The 18,521-nt window shown below is 42.1% G+C and overlaps 2 protein-coding genes across 6 annotated transcripts in view; both read left to right on the top strand.

Moving 5' to 3' along the window:
• mef2aa (myocyte enhancer factor 2aa) overlaps window positions 1-5,490 on the top strand; it is a 60,175-nt gene extending 54,685 nt beyond the window's left edge. For 3 of the 5 annotated variants that reach the window (XM_031856602.1, XM_031856576.1, XM_031856610.1), the window contains 3 exons: window positions 1,240-1,369; window positions 1,516-1,639; window positions 1,832-5,490. In XM_031856602.1, the coding sequence (XP_031712462.1) occupies window positions 1,240-1,369; window positions 1,516-1,639; window positions 1,832-2,168 (591 nt within the window). In that variant the 3' untranslated portion in view covers window positions 2,169-5,490. The remainder of the gene's footprint in view (window positions 1-1,239; window positions 1,370-1,515; window positions 1,640-1,831) is intronic. The other 2 variants (XM_031856585.1, XM_031856593.1) reach the window with 1 other exon arrangement.
• Window positions 5,491-8,005: 2,515 nt separating this feature from the next.
• Window positions 8,006-18,521, top strand: part of mctp2a (multiple C2 domains, transmembrane 2a) — a 31,304-nt gene continuing 20,788 nt past the window's right edge. Inside the window, exons 1-15 of the mRNA XM_031862816.1 lie at window positions 8,006-8,113; window positions 8,732-9,745; window positions 10,694-10,750; window positions 10,838-10,943; window positions 13,250-13,392; window positions 13,504-13,580; window positions 13,690-13,804; window positions 13,907-13,930; window positions 16,292-16,468; window positions 17,161-17,291; window positions 17,398-17,584; window positions 17,781-17,874; window positions 17,977-18,079; window positions 18,167-18,269; window positions 18,377-18,478. Coding sequence (XP_031718676.1) covers window positions 8,744-9,745; window positions 10,694-10,750; window positions 10,838-10,943; window positions 13,250-13,392; window positions 13,504-13,580; window positions 13,690-13,804; window positions 13,907-13,930; window positions 16,292-16,468; window positions 17,161-17,291; window positions 17,398-17,584; window positions 17,781-17,874; window positions 17,977-18,079; window positions 18,167-18,269; window positions 18,377-18,478 — 2,421 coding nt within the window. The 5' untranslated portion in view covers window positions 8,006-8,113; window positions 8,732-8,743. The remainder of the gene's footprint in view (window positions 8,114-8,731; window positions 9,746-10,693; window positions 10,751-10,837; window positions 10,944-13,249; window positions 13,393-13,503; window positions 13,581-13,689; window positions 13,805-13,906; window positions 13,931-16,291; window positions 16,469-17,160; window positions 17,292-17,397; window positions 17,585-17,780; window positions 17,875-17,976; window positions 18,080-18,166; window positions 18,270-18,376; window positions 18,479-18,521) is intronic.

Here is an 18,521-nt window from a genome sequence, read left to right as displayed (position 1 = left end):
ATTGGCTCCTCCGTTCCCAACACGTCCACATTAGTCATATACCAATAGGAGTGTGTGTGTGTGTGTGTGTAAGAGAGAGTTAGAGAGCGAGAAAGCTACGTGCTAAATAGAAAAATTTACATTTTTTTAACTATTGTAGTCACAATCTGAATTTAAAAAGTGTTGGGTAAAAATCGAAATTATTCATAGTTTTTTCTTAGGAAGAGAACATTACATCATCCTAAATGACATCATGCTGTGAGATACTTGGGGTTTGGTGAAGTCATCTGGCTGGAGAACAATGCAAGGAAGCCATCAGCTAGATCATGATGCAATGCTGCTTCAAATGTAACCGCTGGCAGCTGCACATACGTTTATTACATTGTATTCTGAGGATTTGTTACAGTATTGTTCTGAACTATGACTGCATTTGGTTAGTGGAGTTGGGAGTGTGTGCGTTTGTAGCTCACACCGCAGTTTGCGGCATGACCACACCACATGCCGTGTAGGTGTGCGTTTGTGTGGACTGCATGCCGGCCACTGCACTAAAGACCACTGGCGCTTTAATCTGCGTCACTCTGGGATTATCCCTTTGCACCCTTTGCACCAAAGAGTTGTTGATTTGATTGTAAAAGTGATCACTGGACTCACTCTGATCCTGTGGGTTCCTCGCCCACACTATCCCGATAACTGCGTTCTTTTTTATGTCTAACAAATTAAAACTCATTAAGCAGAGTGTAGTGAATCTGATTAATAATTTGTTGTGCCTGTTGCTGCATGTCGGTTTTGTGATGACTACATCTGTCTGTTGTCTACTTAAAATATATAGTTATTGTGATGACTGAAATCTTTTAAAGCCCGTGGTAATTCTTTTTTGGGATGAATTCACAAGTATGTCTGCAGTTTGTTTTATACATACACATGTATTTAGTAAAATATATCTGGATGATTTCATAAAATCCCATAAAAAGCACATCAGTTATTTCATGTCTCTTCCAGTGTTGTTATCTTCGTTTTGACATATTTGTAGAAACACAAACGTGGCGATCAGAATATTGACTTCCATGAAGCTCCACCACCACCTAGTGGCAGCCTTCATTATTACATTGATAACCCGGATTACCACAATATATACTGCATAGTATATGCAAATTCAAAACGTGCCTCTAAATGAAATGTCAATGTGACCATCGCTGAGGATTAGAGTGTGTTATATTTTGTGTTTATGCCTTTTCTTTGTTGTTTTTTTGTGTTTTGCAGAACACCCAGAGGATAAGCATCTCCCAGTCCAGCCAGCCACTGGGCACTCCAGTAGTGTCTGTCACCACCCCCAGCCTACCCCCACAGGGCCTGGTCTACTCAGGCATGCCCACCTCCTACAACCCAGCTGGTGAGTCTGGCCTTCCTCTCCCCTCACACTGAAAACAACCGCCTCAGCCGTACTACACACTGTTGTTTCTTGCTCTTTTCTCAGTGACACATGGTGCTGTAGCTGAAATAAGTTCCCACTGTGTTTGGCTGTTTTTGTTTTTACAGAGTTCTCCCTGAGCAGTGCAGAGATCTCTTCCCTACAGGGCTTCAGCTCTCCCGGGCTCTCACTGGGCTCCATGTCGGCATGGCAACAGCATCAACTGGGCCAGGCAGCTCTTAATTCTTTGGTGTGAGTAACACACTTCCAAACAAAGGCACACTCTCCAGACGCCCTCGCATAAATGCAACACCCACTGTGCTCTGTGATATCATGCTGAATCACACATCTACATATTCCTGGCTTCTCACGTTGCTGCGCTTCACATTTGATGTCTCATTTTATCAGACTGAGCACAAAATGTCATGCTTATCTTCTCTGCAGTGGTGGAGGTCACCTACCTCAGGGCTCCAACCTCTCCATCAACACCAGCCAGAGCATAAACATCAAGTCCGAGCCCATTTCGCCGCCACGGGAGCGTGTCACCCCATCTGGCTTCCCCCATCAGCATCTGCAGCAAGGGTCCGGCCGACAGGAAGTCCTGGGACGGTCACCTGCTGACAGCCTCAGCTCCTCCTGTAGCTCTTACGATGGCAGCGATCGCGAGGACCACCGGCCAGACTTCCACTCCCCGCTGGGGCTGGGCAGGCCCCCTGCTGGCTCTGAGGACAGGGAGAGCCCCTCGGTCAAGCGCTTGCGCATGGACACATGGGTGACATAAAGAGCCCCGCTGAAGCCTCCAGTCACCAGCCAGTCGGAGAGAGGGGGAGGGGTTAGACATGGAGATAAAAGAAAGAGCAAGGGTCCTTAAAGCTATCATTATGATACTATTATTCAACTCCATTTCAATTTGTAAGATGACTTGAGTGGCAAATGTTACAAGACGTGTCAGAACATATCTAAAGTAAATTCTCAAACTGATACGGTAAGATAAAAAAAATAAAATCTCAGTTAGCTGGACTGAATGATATACACAAGCAGGTGGTATCAGGTACTTGGTGCAATTCAGATGACATTTGCTGAAGAGAGATGTTCAAAGGAAATTGTTAAACGATAGGCGGTAGATTATTGTAGTCACTGGTCTAGTCAGACACTTACATGTAGTTGCTGTATTGCTGTTGTGCTCGCAAGTTGCAATCAATCAGAGAGAGTTGTGTTGCTTTCAGGCTGAGGACCCTTACATATGATGTTCACTGCAAGAACTATCTTTTAAAATCATGCTGTAACCACACAAGACCTTTATCTCAAGTGGCCTCTTGTAAGTTATTGATTCAGATACAGAGGACGCCGAGTTAATTAAGACTATACGGGAATTTGGATCACACAGTAAATAATAACAGTTGAGACTACTTTAGTGAACAAATGAAAACAAATACAGTTTTTACTCGAGGTAAAAAACAAAATAGCAACCGAATTTATTGCAATAATGACATACTATTCATTTTATAATTTAAAAGAGTAGGATATATAAATGTGCAATTAAGATAATGCGAACCTGTCCAGTTGAGCTGGTGAGAAAAATCAACATGTTCACATTTGTGTAACAGTTCATCAGTAATATAAGCCAAAGCTGTTCTTTTGTGTTGTTTTGTACAGTTGCTACCGTTTCCTAACATGTTACTCAAAGCACCATTTCTGTCATCAGTTTTAGGGGTTTTTGTGCTTTATTGCAAACAGTGTAAAGTCGTATAAAACAGATCTTGAATCGATATCTAAAGCCATGAACATTTGCTGTTCTGTTTGTATAATTGATCATTTGAGCCAAACATTTTCTTTTGTTGTGTATATAGCGACTTTAATATATATCACCAGGGTGTGAGTACATACTGAATGTACTGTACCAACACCGTTTTCAAGAAAAGTATATTTTTGTGGATTTCAGCCAAGTTTACAAGAGTAGACCCTTAAAAAGTAGATCTTTCACTGGTCAATATTTGCTATTTTGTTCATTTTACTGTAATCTCTTCTAAATTGGATTATCAACATAAACTCCCATGTGTTTTTAGTTCCAGATGGTCAATTAGTTTTTTCCCTCTCTTTATTAGTGATGACTGTTTGTCCTGAATACATTGTAAAAGCAATGCTGTGAGGTTGAAGTTCCACTATTTTCTAACTTGTGAAGGATGATCACAAGGCTCATAGGGGAAATAGGGTTTCTTCCCTCCTAGTGTAGTTGTATACCAGCAGCTGCTGAATGCACTGCCAACATTCAAACCCAAGGTCCCAGCCCCACACTGAAGAATAATAGATTGTTATTGCATGTAGCTCAACTGAAAGACATGTCATCTCTCAAGCCCGTTCCACTATCCTGGTATTGGTTCACTGAATTAAAGCAAAAGACAAAACGTGGCAGAAGTGGCCGCTGACCTTCACACAAAACTGATCACGCCTGTGCTAATACACTTATGTGGTTGTAAATATCACAGTCAGTCATAATTATGTACAGAAATACTCATGTGTTTCCTTAATTGGCCCCAGAAATTGTATCTTATATCAATGCCCTATTACTAGTAAGACTACTATAGGCTTTAGGAGCCGGAAACGTGAAAATCTGAAGGCTTTGAAGTCATGTACGCAGAAGGTGTCGCGACGCTTTTATCACACCGTGCAGAGACAGAGAGGGAAGAAAGGTGCTGTGACTTGTTTTCTTCTTCATCACCACAGGAGCAAATAATTCAGCAGCTAAATCAGAAACCCAATGTCATCGACTCCAATCTCACTGCTGGATTGCACACATTTGTATGAGAAGTTTGCTGTACGCGAAAGGTATCGCTCTGCATTCACCGGGACATATCTTGTGTGTGCTTCTGAGGTTTTTCCGCCCCATCGTCAGCTCCATGGTAGTTCTCAATATACAACCGTAAGGATCTATGCAGTTTTAGCCCCAATTCACAGCACATATGCAGAACATGATGTCATTACAGGTCACGTTTAGGCCACAAAGCATCAGGAAGAAGAGCATCTGAGGATTGACTGTTAGCCTCTTATCCTGAAGTGCCACATCTGGAGGTTGCTGGACTACAAGTTACATATAATGCATTTTATCAAATGATTGATTTGGATACCCCCGGGGCAATCTCTTCATGTTCATATACATTGGTAGACATACTTTACATAATATGTAGTAATCCATAATGCAATCCAGTTTAACGAAGCAGGTGAAAATAGCAATAATAAATGACTACAACAAAAATAGTCTGCCTGTTTTGGCAGCTCCACCTCATAGTTGAGCACATACTTTAGCACTTGATAACATATCAGGGAGTTTTGTAGTTTGTCGATCTATATGCACAGTTAGGAAATGCCTTATCCCAAAGAAAAATTACATTTACCATTTATATTTAATTTTCTCTTGTTTAAAAAAACAAAACAATGCAGATATCACTCAAACTTAACCAGACCTGCCTCTTCTCAGAAAAGAGCCACATAAGGAAATGCACGGTGAATGCACGGCGATACAGTTCACTTTGCTCTTTTGGTCCATGTCCAAATTTGTGCACAACTGATGAATGTGAAAGGAAAGGGTAATCAATGCACCTGTAGAGGACTTTCTTCACTTTGCTGTGTAAAAGTACACCGCTTTGCTTATTGGCTTTTATAAACAGAACTATGTGTTTGGTAAGTGTTTGTAGTTGATAGTTCACTTAAACTAAAGAAGCTGTTTTCGGTTTGATTGCTCAGACCGTTTGGCGGCACAAGCTGGACTTTGTTGCCAATATTGAAATTATTTGTTTCAAAATTGAAAGAAATTTTAAGTTAACATTTTCTTTCCCTTGAATGTGTTGTTTTATTTTCATCATACAATAAATATTCAAGTGAACTTTTTATTAAACAATTAAGATACTATGCTAGATATTGTTGTACAAAATTTGTATTCTTCACAAAAGTACAAATATTGGCTTTTAATGTGTAATTTAGGTTATCTCTCTTATTCTGTATAAAATGAAGTAAACAACTCTTGCATAGAATTTGTTCTCCTGTGAAGTCCCAAACAGTAGAAACTGTCAACTTTATTAAACACCTCAGTGTATGCTCAATCTGAACTCAATGTCTGTTCATCTTTGAATGTTGCCTTGAAATTGCATTTCTCTTCATTGCCTGCATCAGCTAGTGCACTGAGGCCACTGCCATTGTGACAGTGAAGATCTTCATCTTAATGACTTTATGTAAGAACATTCTTTGACATACTCTTTCAATGAAATAATCAAATCATGTTTATTTATTAAAATAGTGCTGCTTAACTTACTGTAATTGTAATTTTACACATGCTGGATTTATGGCTCCATGCAGTGTGGCAGCCAGTGGTGGGAGAAGTGCTCAAGTAACACTGCTACAGTGTTGAATATTTCATTACAAGCTAAAGTAAAATTGTATTATCAAAATGTAAAAAAGAAAGAGTTCTAATTATAAATGTAATATATTGTCACAACAATGATATTATTGGATTATTATACTATGGTTTCACATGTAAGCAGCGTGCTGATGTTCAAACTGGATTTGATAGAGCTAATTTTAATTGATTTATACAAGAGCCTATATGGGTGGGTAGTTTCAGATGTTTTGAATATTAATACCATAACATTTTACTTTTATTTTTGTAGAATACCTTAAAATTCCACTTAACTACAATGTTTGAATACATGTACGTAGTTACTTTCCACCCATGCCGACAGCAGCACTAAAACATTCATTAACTTCAAAGTTACAAATACACCTACTTTGTTAATTTGAAGTTAGTGAAATTAGCTTATTTGTTTGTTTATTTAGCTTATTTTTGTATTGCACATAATAAAGAGACTGGTCCAGATTAAATGCGAGAAACATACAAGTGAAACTAAAGTGTTTTCGCAGGTGACATCTAGTGATATTTCATTTTAGAACAGTTTTGCAAGACGACCTCGTGTATTTCTACAGTATCGCCAGCAGGAGGCACTGTAGTACAATGCATGACACAGAGCTGCAGGTGGATGGATACATCGTGCTAAACTGAGTTAACTAAAGGTAAGTTCAAACAGCTGGAGTTACTGGAACACGAGCCAAAACTACAGGTAGCTGGTGTTAACCTAGCTTGTTTTTGGTTGAACCCGTCTTTACAAAAAGAAAAGATAAGGGAAAGTTTCAGCATTTCAAGAACAACCATTTCACAATTCAAGGGGACTTTCAACTGTAAAATGTGCTTTAATTCAAAGGTGAGAAACATCGTGAACCCTCATGAAATATCATGCATCGCTAACTGAAAACTCCCAAACAGTAACTTTGCCGAGTTAAAGGTATCCAAAGCAGTTAAAGCACTTTTACTTTAGGTGTAAAAGTTCATTTCACTACTTAATTAGCATTTTTACTAAAATAATTTGAGTAGAAAAACCCTGCCAGACAATCAGGGGTCAGCTGTGTAATTGACAACCTCAATCTTTCACGGCTGCTTTCAGTGTGAAGGCCTTGCATGTGCATCACTCAGTAGATTTGTCCCCAAGTGCATGTACTTGGCTTCCTGTCCATCAAACCAGCTGTGCTGCAGTCTGGATCAGGTCCAGTGTGCATGTGTAGAGTAACCAAGCTGGGTTTTGGGGCTGTTTGAGTTGTGTGAGGAGGAGGGTGACAGGCCACCTGCCACAGGGGCTTGCCCTGTTCAGATCCTCCAGCTCTGCCTTTCAACTGGGAGCCAAGTTGGGGTTCTTTCATGTGGGCCTGATCTCCTTAAGACACCAGCAAATATTGAACAAGACTCAGTCCAGACTCAAACACATCTGTTGTCATATAGTCTCCACTGTTGGGCACAGGCAAGGAGAAAGAGAGAGAGTGAACACCAGTGGGTCTGTTGCATTAGCTTCGATGTGTGGACAGAAAGCTATAGTTTATACTTTGCAAACACCAATGCTCACTTTTGAAGAGCTTAGGCTAAACCATGTTCCTCTGTAAACAAACATGGGGCTGTGTGAGAGAAATGGAGTTTTGGTACGACAAGGCAACCGCCGACTGCCAGATTCGTGCTGAAGATCAGAGATGAGATAAGACGAACAGATAGCCAACATTTCATATGCCTCAGTCATGTTGTAGAATCCATCAGTCGTATTCTGGGACCGTTTTGGACAGATAAGAAGGACAGTTGTATTGTAGAATTAGGGTAGATTATGGAATTAAGTATTTTTCTCAAATACTTGGAGCTATAAGAGAACACATATTAGAGGAAGTGTCGTGCATGCGAGTCTTAAAACAGACAAATAGCCTCACAAATGCAAATAAATATTCAAATCAACAATAAACAGACTGCAGGCGATAAGCAAACTGTGGGCTGAACTGTTTCATCACGGTGTTGGTGCCTCACTGTGCATTTAATCTCCAGCCACTGTGTCTTTTATATATATATTCAATATTTGTCGTCGGATTCACAACTGAAGTCAGACTGTATGTAGCTCAACCCATCACAAAAAATAACTTGGGTTGGACCCAACACTTATCTGTGGCATTCTTAGAGTCGTTGAAACACACCTTGTGAGACTGGAATGGCCAGTTTCACCCAGTCTCGCCGCCAGGAAGCAGGAAACTGCATGTTGTGCTAAACTGAGTTTTCTTTGACTTCATAGTTAGGATGGTTGAGCTGCCTCTCGGTGGAGACTGACTCAGTGTGTGGCTTCGTCAGGCGTTTGGCCGAGGTCGACTTGACAGGTATAGTATCGTGCTTTCGTTATCTGAATTCTACTGGAATAATCCAGGAGGTAATGCCATGTAGAATGATTTAGGTGAAGTAGTTTATTCCGAAATGTTTGTGAGATCAGATATTTGCCTGTCCCGCTAATGGTAAGATTATTCCAGGATTATTCTATTTGATGTAGCCTGCCACCTACTTTTGGTTTAGCTGAGTTAATGAAGTTATGCGTAGGCATTGTTTGTGTTTTATTACAATAGGTGACAGCAGATCATTGAGATCATTGGCCTCAGTACAGATTCAGATGGCAGACAAACAACCGAGACGTCTTTGCTATTGTCTGTGTATAGTGGCGAATCCTGTGTTGCTACTTATTTAACTACTGTACACCACGTACAGTGCCTTTTATCAAATGCTATTTAATGAGTCAGGCAGGAAATGTAACGTAGGACATAATAGGAAAATATATTTTTGAAGATGTGTTTACCACCTTAATCAGTGGTCACACACATACATTTGACTGTTCAGACAAATATCACTTTAACTAAGTGCTCACAGGACACCTTGCTGCATTTTCCTTAGGCCTGTATAAAACAAGGGATCTTGATCTCACTGTTCTTTTTTTTTTCTTCTGAAAGTTATCATTCAAGATGGAAGTCAAGAAAAAGACCTTCTTGGAGAACCTTCGTCTGAAAACTAAGTTTGTGAACCTGAAGAAGCCGGGGAAGAAGGCCATCCCCAAGCAGGGCAGGAAGCTGGCCCATCGGCGCAGCATTTCTGTACCAGACCTACGGTTTATTCCAGGTGAAGCATTTCCTTCAGACAGCTACTTGGCGCCCATTCCCTCTGATGCCATCTTCTTCGGCAACTCCCCTAGTCGGAGTGATACTGATTCTGTGGCGAGTGGCTCCATCGCTGATGAACCACTTTACACAGACAAACCGAACAATCCAGTCCCAGACTATAGACTCAGAGTTCCCACAGGTCGCACAAATGCTGCTTTGAATAGAATAAGTGCACCAGTGGGATTAAGCAGTTACGAGGAAATTGATGGTGTGATTAATTCACGCTCACAGAACAAGGTGGCCTTTACTCAAGAAGGTCTGTATGCACAAGTAGACAAAAGACCCAAGGAGAATGCACCTAGATTTCGTTTTGACCCTATTGCTGCACCAAGATCTGTTTTTCCCCAAGCATCTTCACCAAGACCAGACCACGTAGAGAGACAGAGTCTCTTTGGGGAAGACGCCCCAGTAGACAGAGTGTGTTCAGGTGCTGTCGCTGCATCATTAGCCAGAGCAAGCTCAATGGGCGACCAAGTTAACCCGTACACAGACAAGAAGACCACATCATTTGAGCCTAGAAAGTCATCGTCTGAAAAGGGAACTCCGCCAGCAATCCGAGTAAATGCTCGCGCAGCTACGTCTCAGATGTTAGACACCCTGTGTACTCCTGCGGAGAGTGCAGACGGCACCTCTTTGGACTCTGCCGGTGGCAGTCCCACCGAGGAGCGAGTCAACATGCCCTGGACGACGGACTCGGAGGAACAGGACCGAGAACTCTACTCTCCCTTTTCCATGAGAGAGTTTACTGCCGAAGAGGCTCTGCTGGAACAAGCCCAGGCTGAGGAGGCCCTGGAAGAAACGGCAGAGGTCAGTTTTATTTCCAGTGTATTTACATTACATCTCAGATGAAGTCTGCATGTAATGTAGACTGCTATTTATAATTTGTATCCAGTCATGTCAAACTTGTGATTTCCTTTTTACAGTGATAAATCAAACGAATGGTAATCCGGTCCTGTGCATGTACACTAACCTTTAGAGCCCCTACTCTTGTAGAAATGTACGTGGAAGTGATAATCTCATAGGAATTAGATACAAGTATGCAAGCTCTAGTGCTCTAGTCAACAGCATGTAATGTATTCTCAAAGTCGTTATAGCGGCAGACTTTTATTTCACTTTCAAATAGTGTGGTTTGGTTTTTCACCCACTTCAGCTGTTATGTTATAAGAGCGGGACTCAGCCTCTAACATGACGAATGGCATGAATGCCACATTCCTTTTCCAAACCTAAGCTTAGACTTTTATTACACTTTATCCCTGTAGCACTGACACAGAGACACCCTTTATAAACCTGTTGTGACAGTAACTATTCAGTCTGCTGGTGCTACATCCTCCGCAGATGGTTGGTGTTAAATGTAAAGGGACCACATGGGATTTGACTTTGTACAGCCATTGGGTATAGCTGACTTTTGTGTCCTCTTTTATCTAGATGCCTCTTAGATACCAGTTGAAAACCTGTAGTACTAGTTAGAGACACAATGGGCAGGGAGTGGTCTACTAAAAGTACTCAAAGGGTCTGATAATATCTTACTTCCTACTGCTGTTGGCAGTACATTCTGTAGTAACATTGGTTGTCTCCCTAAAATACATTCTCCATAGTCATGAGTACGCATACATGGCCAATAAAGCTGATTCTGATTCTGATTAAGATTGAAGATGTACACACACACCTACTATAGACATCTCAGCTCGACTACTTTTATTAAGTGTTTGTGTCCTCATGATTTATAAAATGTCTTTACATCATTTTTCCATGTAGATGTCCAGTGAGCCGTTTGATTTCTTTGATGAAAATCAAGATCCTCTGGACAACCCTGTGAGTAATTACTGGACTGCCCCTTTGAAGTGAACCAAGCATTCAAGTATAAGAAACTGTATAAGTGTGAATTGTTCTCCGACGCAGGCTCCCTCACCAGGGCCTGACGTCCAAGCACCCCCGAGTCAGAGATACCTCCTGAACATCAACCTGAAGCAGGGAAAGAACCTGGTCATCCGGGACAAGCGCTCCGGTAGGTCAAAACCATACAGGTGGTCCATAAGTCCTGGTGTCTCACAACCTACTAAGAAGCTGCCTCGCTTAGATCTTGAGAAGATAATTACTAACCCTTTACAAGCTAACATCAAACTGTTGGGTGGATCATTACAGATCAAGAGATACCAGATCAGGTTTATTTTACTTCCTGTGCAGTTATTTGTTGGTTGGCTTGTGGCTACAGCTAAAGGGGGGAGCGTTGGATGAAACGCAGCTGGTACATACACCTCGTTAATCTTGTGTTTATGAGCCAACCGGACAGTTGTATATGGGAAATGTGTTATTGTGCATAAAGGAGACGGACTGTGTTCAGTTAACGCACGTGTTGCAACTTGTGAGGATGACTTCTCAGGTGGTGTGTGTGTGTGTGTGTGTGTGTGTGTGTGTGTGTGTGTGTACAAAGAAAAACAAAAACACGAGGTATGCAGTCAGACCAGTATGACAAAAGACACACTGAACTAAAGCATAATTACGTTGTGTCATGATCTGTACATGGAACAACAACTTTTGCAACTTATTTTATTAATATATTGATTTTAATAACTGGATGATTTGTTGGGAATTGATTATCCATGTACGTGATTTTGATCAGTGAGAGAGAGACGGAGAAACAAAGTGTGATCTTCAAATATTAGCTAATCTTGACCTCTCTGAGGCTCAGGAGAGTTTACTTTGGGAAAGCAGCGACCTCAGGTGGTCAGAAGCTGAACGACAACAGGAGAAAATTCATAGATGGATACATGTACTCTATTAATCCAAAAATAGGAAATGTTGTGTTACAGTAGCAGGTTATCCACAACAACAGTAAATACACAGTGAATATACATAGCAGCACTAGAGATGTACATCATACAGAATATAGTAGAATAAACTATAAATATACCAAACTACATGACAAGAATTCATTTTAAATATAGGAAAGCATACTATATACATAAGACATAAGTGTGCACATTGTTTTGTTTGAAATTGAATAAAATGAGGTTAGCATTGGACTATAATGTTGTGCAAATTCATCATGTGCAGGTTATCAAAGAGCAAAACGGAGTGAAGTAAGGTTTAGACAGAAACCTTTAAAGCTGACAGTTGTCTGTTGGATAGAAGTGAGGTGTTTTAGAAGGTGTTCATGGTTGATCTTAAAAACTGTAAGAGTGGCTATTTTTGAGACTTGCATAATTAGTGTCACATCATGTAAAAAAGAATAGCTTTGGGATATCACTGTACAGCCACCCGGTGAAAGGACTTCCTTCTTGGAATGATGCTTAACGTTGTTTCCCCCGCTTGGTGGCAGAGGACCCTCCCAGCCCAGTGCCCTCCTCCCTGCTAGTTGAGACCTTACTTTCCCTGACAAGATGGCACCATGATGATGCAATCCCCACACGCCCCCTGTCTCTCCACTGTTTGCCCAACAATCAACACCGTGCCAAAGGCTCACCAGTGGCATACACTGTCATTACATATTCTGAAAGGAACCACGCCACCAGCCCCCCCCCCTCCTCGGTTTTTGTTCTCCCCTTTTTTTCCCATTAATTTCCATCGTCACCGTTCTCAGTCATGCCAGAGCTTTTCTCCTTGCTAGCTGCCACATTCTCCTCCTGTCAAGTTGCCTGGAGGTTTCCCTGTCACAGGCTGGCAGGGTGGAGCTGCTGTGGGTCCTGCCTGCCTTTGCGAGATGTTCATTTGGAGTGGGGAGCTGACAGGCCTGACAGCCCATCCCCACAGGGCCTTTGTCATGTGATTCAAGCCTCCCTGCAGGCTCTCTCAAGCACCCCCTTTATTCCCCTATACAAATGAAGGCATGGGACTGGCTTTCATTTTTTGGCCAATCTGCATGCAATTGCAGAAACAAAGAAGTCCCATACCCCCACCCCACTCGCAGACAGACTTTCTTAACAGGCTTGGGAGATTAACACTGGTTGCTTCTAGATTTTGGTTTCTGGTTGCCTCATGCTGGCGAGTGTTTCTACTCTTTCACAATTAAACAGTTACATCCCTATGCTTTTGCCATGTGTGGGGTGCACCCCCTCCTCACATATTTCAGTCTCTCACACAACCATTATGGGGGAAGGGTGTGTGTGTGTGTGTGTGTGTTCATATACAGTGTACATTTTTAAAGTGACAATATGTTCCACACGAAGTAAAGATAGTTTGCTTTTAATAATTCACTGTTGCCATATATTTGTATGTAAATCAGTGTTTGTGCACTGTGGTTGAGGTAATCACCACTTGTGTCACACAACATTATCTGGCTAATTTGCCATTTTTTTTGTGTTTAATTCTAAGGGACCAGTGATCCTTATGTGAAGTTCAAACTTGAAGGAAAGCAGTTCTATAAAAGCAAAGTGGTTTATAAAACCCTGAACCCACGGTGGAACGAGTCCTTCTCCCATCCTCTTCGAGACAGAGACCATGCCGTGGACGTTCGGGTAGGCGTTGTTTGTTTGAATGGAAGTGCATCTAACAATTCAAGAGTGATCTTGTACCAGCGCATACAATTTCTGTTGATTTACTTCATGATATTTGTAATATTGTTGCAGGTCTACAATAAAAAGCGGACCACTGATGAGTTCATGGGCTCCAGCACTATTGTTCTGAACAATCTTGAATTTTACAAGTGAGGAATTTATCCTAATATTCTATTTTAATAAGGAATACGCTCATTGTAAGGATATCCATAAGTGGTCATCATTTTCAATCTTCGCATCCTTTCTGTCTCTTCACAGAACCTACGAAATGGAGTTGCAGCTTGATGATCCAAAAAGTAAAGAAGATGACATGGGACTGATCGCTGTGGAAGTCTGCTTAATGTTTAGAGACGCCACCATCAAAAGAAGCCCAGTAAGAGTGTTTCTCATAAAGGCAGTATTTGTTGATGCAGTTCTCTGTCCCCAGTATTACCTGAATTGTTTGTTCTGATTCATGTATTTTATTTTCCCATAGAGATGGCCAGTAAGGAAGAATAAGGTATGGATTTGTATATCATTACTTTTTGAACTTAACTTTAATCATTTCCAAGTCGTATCCAGAATGCCACCCTGTTTCCAGTGTTACAGTTTGCACGGCCGCGCTCCCGGTTCCCCTGATCTAAAGCACTAGGGGGCAGTAGCTCACTGTACTATGGAGCAACAAAGAATGAGGCGTACGCTCAGGACTCAGGCTTTTGTGTGTAACCTTGGTTTCAGCACAGCCTATTTCTTTTGTGGTTTCATAGTGAACCTTTTTTGCAATGCATATTATTTTCAGTGGTATCATATGCTGTGGAAAAAAAAAAAGTGATGCAATATTACATTCTGATCAAAACCGAAATAATAATATTGACTGAATATGTTGTCGTGAAAGAGCCCTTAGATGGATCTTATGAAGCAGTATTTGGTTTTGCAGTAAACAAAGTTCCGTATCCTCTCAAGTGGTTTTCAATATATTGCAGCTGTAATTAGATTCAGAGTGAAATAGGATGGTTGCTGTTTGGGACTCACACTGCAGCGAGTGGGTTTATATTCACACCTATGTAGTCACTACATCTGCCACTGTTCAGTCTCTTGATGGTCCAGAAGACAATCTCAATTTGAAATTAGATGACAAAGGAATGAAGCCATTTTCATCCACATTGTAGGTTATCCACTACAGATGGTTAAAGATACTCAAAGGGAGACAGAAATGTGTGATGGGACTCTTCACAATGTTCGGCTGCCTAAATCACAGTGCTAATTTAACAATGTAACAATGCCATTTTTTTTCCCATTTCATTTTTGACAAATGTACAATATCTTATTGCATTTAACACCTATCCTGGAAGTGCTGAATACCCAGCTCTTACAGCTCCACTCCCCCTCTTTGTGAACATCGTTTTCTCCCTCTGTGTTACCACCACAGAGACAGGGAATGGCAAGTGCCTAAGTAAAACTCTGCTGTGTGATAGTGTTTCAAACAGGAGGGGGGCGTATGGGAGAAGTGTGTGTGTGTGTGTGGGGGGGGCTCTGCTGTTCGAGGCATGTTGCCAGTGTGGGATGCCTAAGATCGGCACTGCTGATAATTCCCAGGCATAGCGGGCAATAACCCAGATGTTAGGATGTAATATCACAGCTGTGGATGGACAGTGCTGAGGTGCTCGCCAAATGGACCTGGGTCTGAGCTCATCGTGCTTGTCCCCATGCTGTCCCACCATATGGAAGCAATCGCACAGCCCTTTTAGGACCAGGAATAGATTCTCTTTAGGGGCCACTTACAGTTAAGTGGAATTGTTTTATTGGCCGCTGAGATAGAAATGTGTCCAAGATAAACACTTGGGATGACTTGGCTGAGGCCTGTTTTATATCGCTCCTCCACTCCCTCTGTTCCTCTTCTTTTGAAGGGGGCTGATATTTATAGGGCTGTGCCTGTGGTATTCCATGTTAATTCAGGTCCCTGAGATGTGCTTTGATCCCCTCCGGATTGGGTGGCAATGTGGGTTGTGACCCCGCAGTGAGGAGGAGGGGCCGGAGTGGCAGGGGAGTTGTAGTGGGGCTGTTTGAAGCGGCGTCGCTGGGGCAGTCGAAGGAGCTGGGCAATCAAAGAGGCTGGAGCAGATTACGGTCCTGCTCTTTAATTACAGTCAGCCCGACACAACCTCTCTGCTGTTTGTTTTTACAGCCCTGGCCTATCACCGCATGGCCTCACGGGAACTCTAACATGGAAACATATCAAGGCCTCTCTCTCTCACTCCCTCTGTGACACACGGCAGGAGAAGTGGATTTTTTGCTGGGCTTGTCCTTGATTTCCAAAAAAAATCCTCAAATGCCCAACATCTTCTTTTAGTTTTGTAGATTCACGACAGATTTAGTTGAAACGATTTGTTATTTTCCCGGTTAGATAAATATTGGATGAATTTGCCAACACGCAGTAAACTGTGATGCTGGCCATACATACTGCATGTATGCATAATTTGCTGATGAGAGAGCTGTGCGGTTTGCATCATTACTCACTGCTGCCTGCTGTCTCTTGTGCAGTATGCCAAGTGTCCTGCCTCCCCACACTCAGTCTGGGAGCCAGTGATGAGTGGGACTGTCACAGCCAGAGACATCTGGCTGCTCACTGACGTTCCTCTCTTCCTTGCTCTCCAGGAGCCTCCATGGTGTGGCTTACCTGTCAGTAGAGATGTGGTAATGTGCTCCAACAGAGATGTGCTGCATAGTGTGGACCTTTTGTCCTACTTTCATACACTCTGTGAACATGATGAGGTGCCAGGCTGAGGCAGGAGCAAGTAAACCTAGGGGAAAGCGCAGAGCTTGCACACACATTGAGCTTTAAAAAAACAAAAACTTCTACTGTGTACCCTTTGACCTGCAGCAGAACCAGGCCGCAGTATCCCCGCGACCAGCTGAGACGCAAAGAAATCAGCTGAAGAACCAGATGTGGACTGGGATGCTTGGTATCACCTTGGTGGAGGGACAGGACCTGCCTCAGCATGGCGACGGGGACATTTACGTCCGCTTTCGCCACGGTGATCAGAAGTACAAGAGCAAGGTTGGATTTTTTTCTTAAGTCTTTCTCTTTTCCTACTTCTCCTACACTCCCTTTTCTCATGCTCCCGTGTCTTTTTAATGTCTGCTCTTTATACTTCACGTCTTTCTTCCCTGCCCCTATCTCTTACTTCCCCGCTTCTCTCGCTCAGCAGGTGCCTGTCAGTGACTCACCTCCACCTTGGCTCACTGGGCCATGGCAGAGGCAGCTCATTAGACTGGGCAAGGCTGCCACTCACTTCTCCCTGTGCCTCGGGTGCTGGGCTTCATTGCCTTCATTTGCATACCCAGCATGCCCTGTTCATCTACCTGTACTTGTTGGCCTCCCCCCTGATGATTCTATGGTGCACTTGTCTTGTGTTGTCGTGTCATTTCTTTGTAAACCTCTCTGCTTTCCTCTCTGCTTGTTTGTTTGTTGGACAAAGCTGATTCTAATTGGAAGCTGTCAGTGTTTACAATCCCAGAGTGGATACTGAGGTGTACACATACAAGCACACACAAATAGAGGCGCATACACACAACACACCTCTCCTTCTCCTCTCCTGCCTTGTTCTGGCTGGACTGAATGAAGACTTAATTCACCTGTCATGCAGGAGCTGCTCAGTCTGATAATGCATTAAACCTGATGTTGTGTCAAAGTGTGTATGTGTTTCCATGTTACTGTATGTGCTGAATCTGTGTCTGAACTGCCCTCAGAACATTTGCGTCCAGGCCAATCCACAGTGGAGAGAGCAGTTTGACTTCAATCAGTTTGAAGATAACCAGGAACCTCTGCAGGTGGAGGTGTACTGCAAGAGAGGGAGGAAGGGTGAGGAATCATGGGGGATGTGAGTATTTCCTGGTGGGAAGTGCAAGTTTTGCTCACATTTGCTCCTCCACAGAACCAGTTTGCCTCGTGTGTTTCAATGGAACTATTTTCCTTTTGTGTCTCAGGTTTGAGATTGACCTATTGAGACTTCCACTTAATGAGAGGCAGCTCTACACTCATGTGCTGGACCCAGGAAAGGGCAAGCTGGTGTTTCTGGTCACCCTTAGACCCTGCTGGGGAGTCTCCATCTCTGACATCGAAACAGCTGCCTTGGAGAAGCCTGATGAGAGAGAAGTGGTATTGGAGAAATTTGTAAGTTCTATTCTAGTTTTAGTTTTTAGTTTTCTGTGACATTATTGGGATACGATCCTAGTCCAGAGTGCTGGTGTTTCATTGACATTAATCTAATTCTGTTTAGAGTGAAATTTGATGTGGTACTTTTATTAATCATGCTCATAAAAAGAGTTTAGAATAACACGTTTTTAATATATATATATATTTTTTCCAGAGCTTAAAGAACTCACACAAGTGTGTGGGGGAGGTTGGCATCCTTCAGGTCAAAGTTGTAAAGGCAAATGATGTTCCTGCCACAGACCTCAAAGGTAATTGTTAGAACTACTCACTTTTGTTTTCTATCATCATGGTCATGGCTTTTTTTTTTTTTAATTAAACAATAAATAACAACTGCTCTTTGTCATTTGCAGGGAAAAGCAACGCTTTTTGTGTTGTGGAGCTCGGCAACAGCAAACTTCAAACTCACACAATCTACAAGACCCTCAATCCGGAGTGGAACAAAGCCTTTACATTGTAAGTAGGACATCTGGAAATAAAACGTCCTTATTTTGTGTTGTATATTTTACATGAATAAAGTGTTTCTTAACTCTCATGTTACAGCCCAATAAAGGACATTCATGATGTGATACAGTTGACTCTCCTTGATGAAAATGGAGAAAAAGCCCCAGACTTTTTAGGGAAAGTGGCCATTCCATTACTGACAGTAAGTTTGTTTATGACCAGCCACCACATTACTACTGTGACAGGATTAAGTTGGTCTTACATATTAATATCTGATTTACAAAATACACATTTTTTAATTTCTAAAAGGTTCAGAATGGACAGGAGATATGCCTGTTCTTGAAGAAAGAAGACATGGGAAATGCATCAAAAGGAACCATCACACTGGTGCTGGATGTGATCTACAACAAAGTAAGGATCTAACTAAATATGTTCAAACCCCTTTAGAAAGGTT

This window comes from Anarrhichthys ocellatus, unplaced genomic scaffold, assembly GCF_004355925.1.
Source record: "Anarrhichthys ocellatus isolate YVR2014 unplaced genomic scaffold, GSC_Weel_1.0 scaffold2, whole genome shotgun sequence".
Lineage (NCBI taxonomy): Eukaryota > Metazoa > Chordata > Actinopteri > Perciformes > Anarhichadidae > Anarrhichthys > Anarrhichthys ocellatus.
Note: the sequence above shows the minus strand (reverse complement) of the source record. Positions and strands in the feature narration are given on the sequence as shown.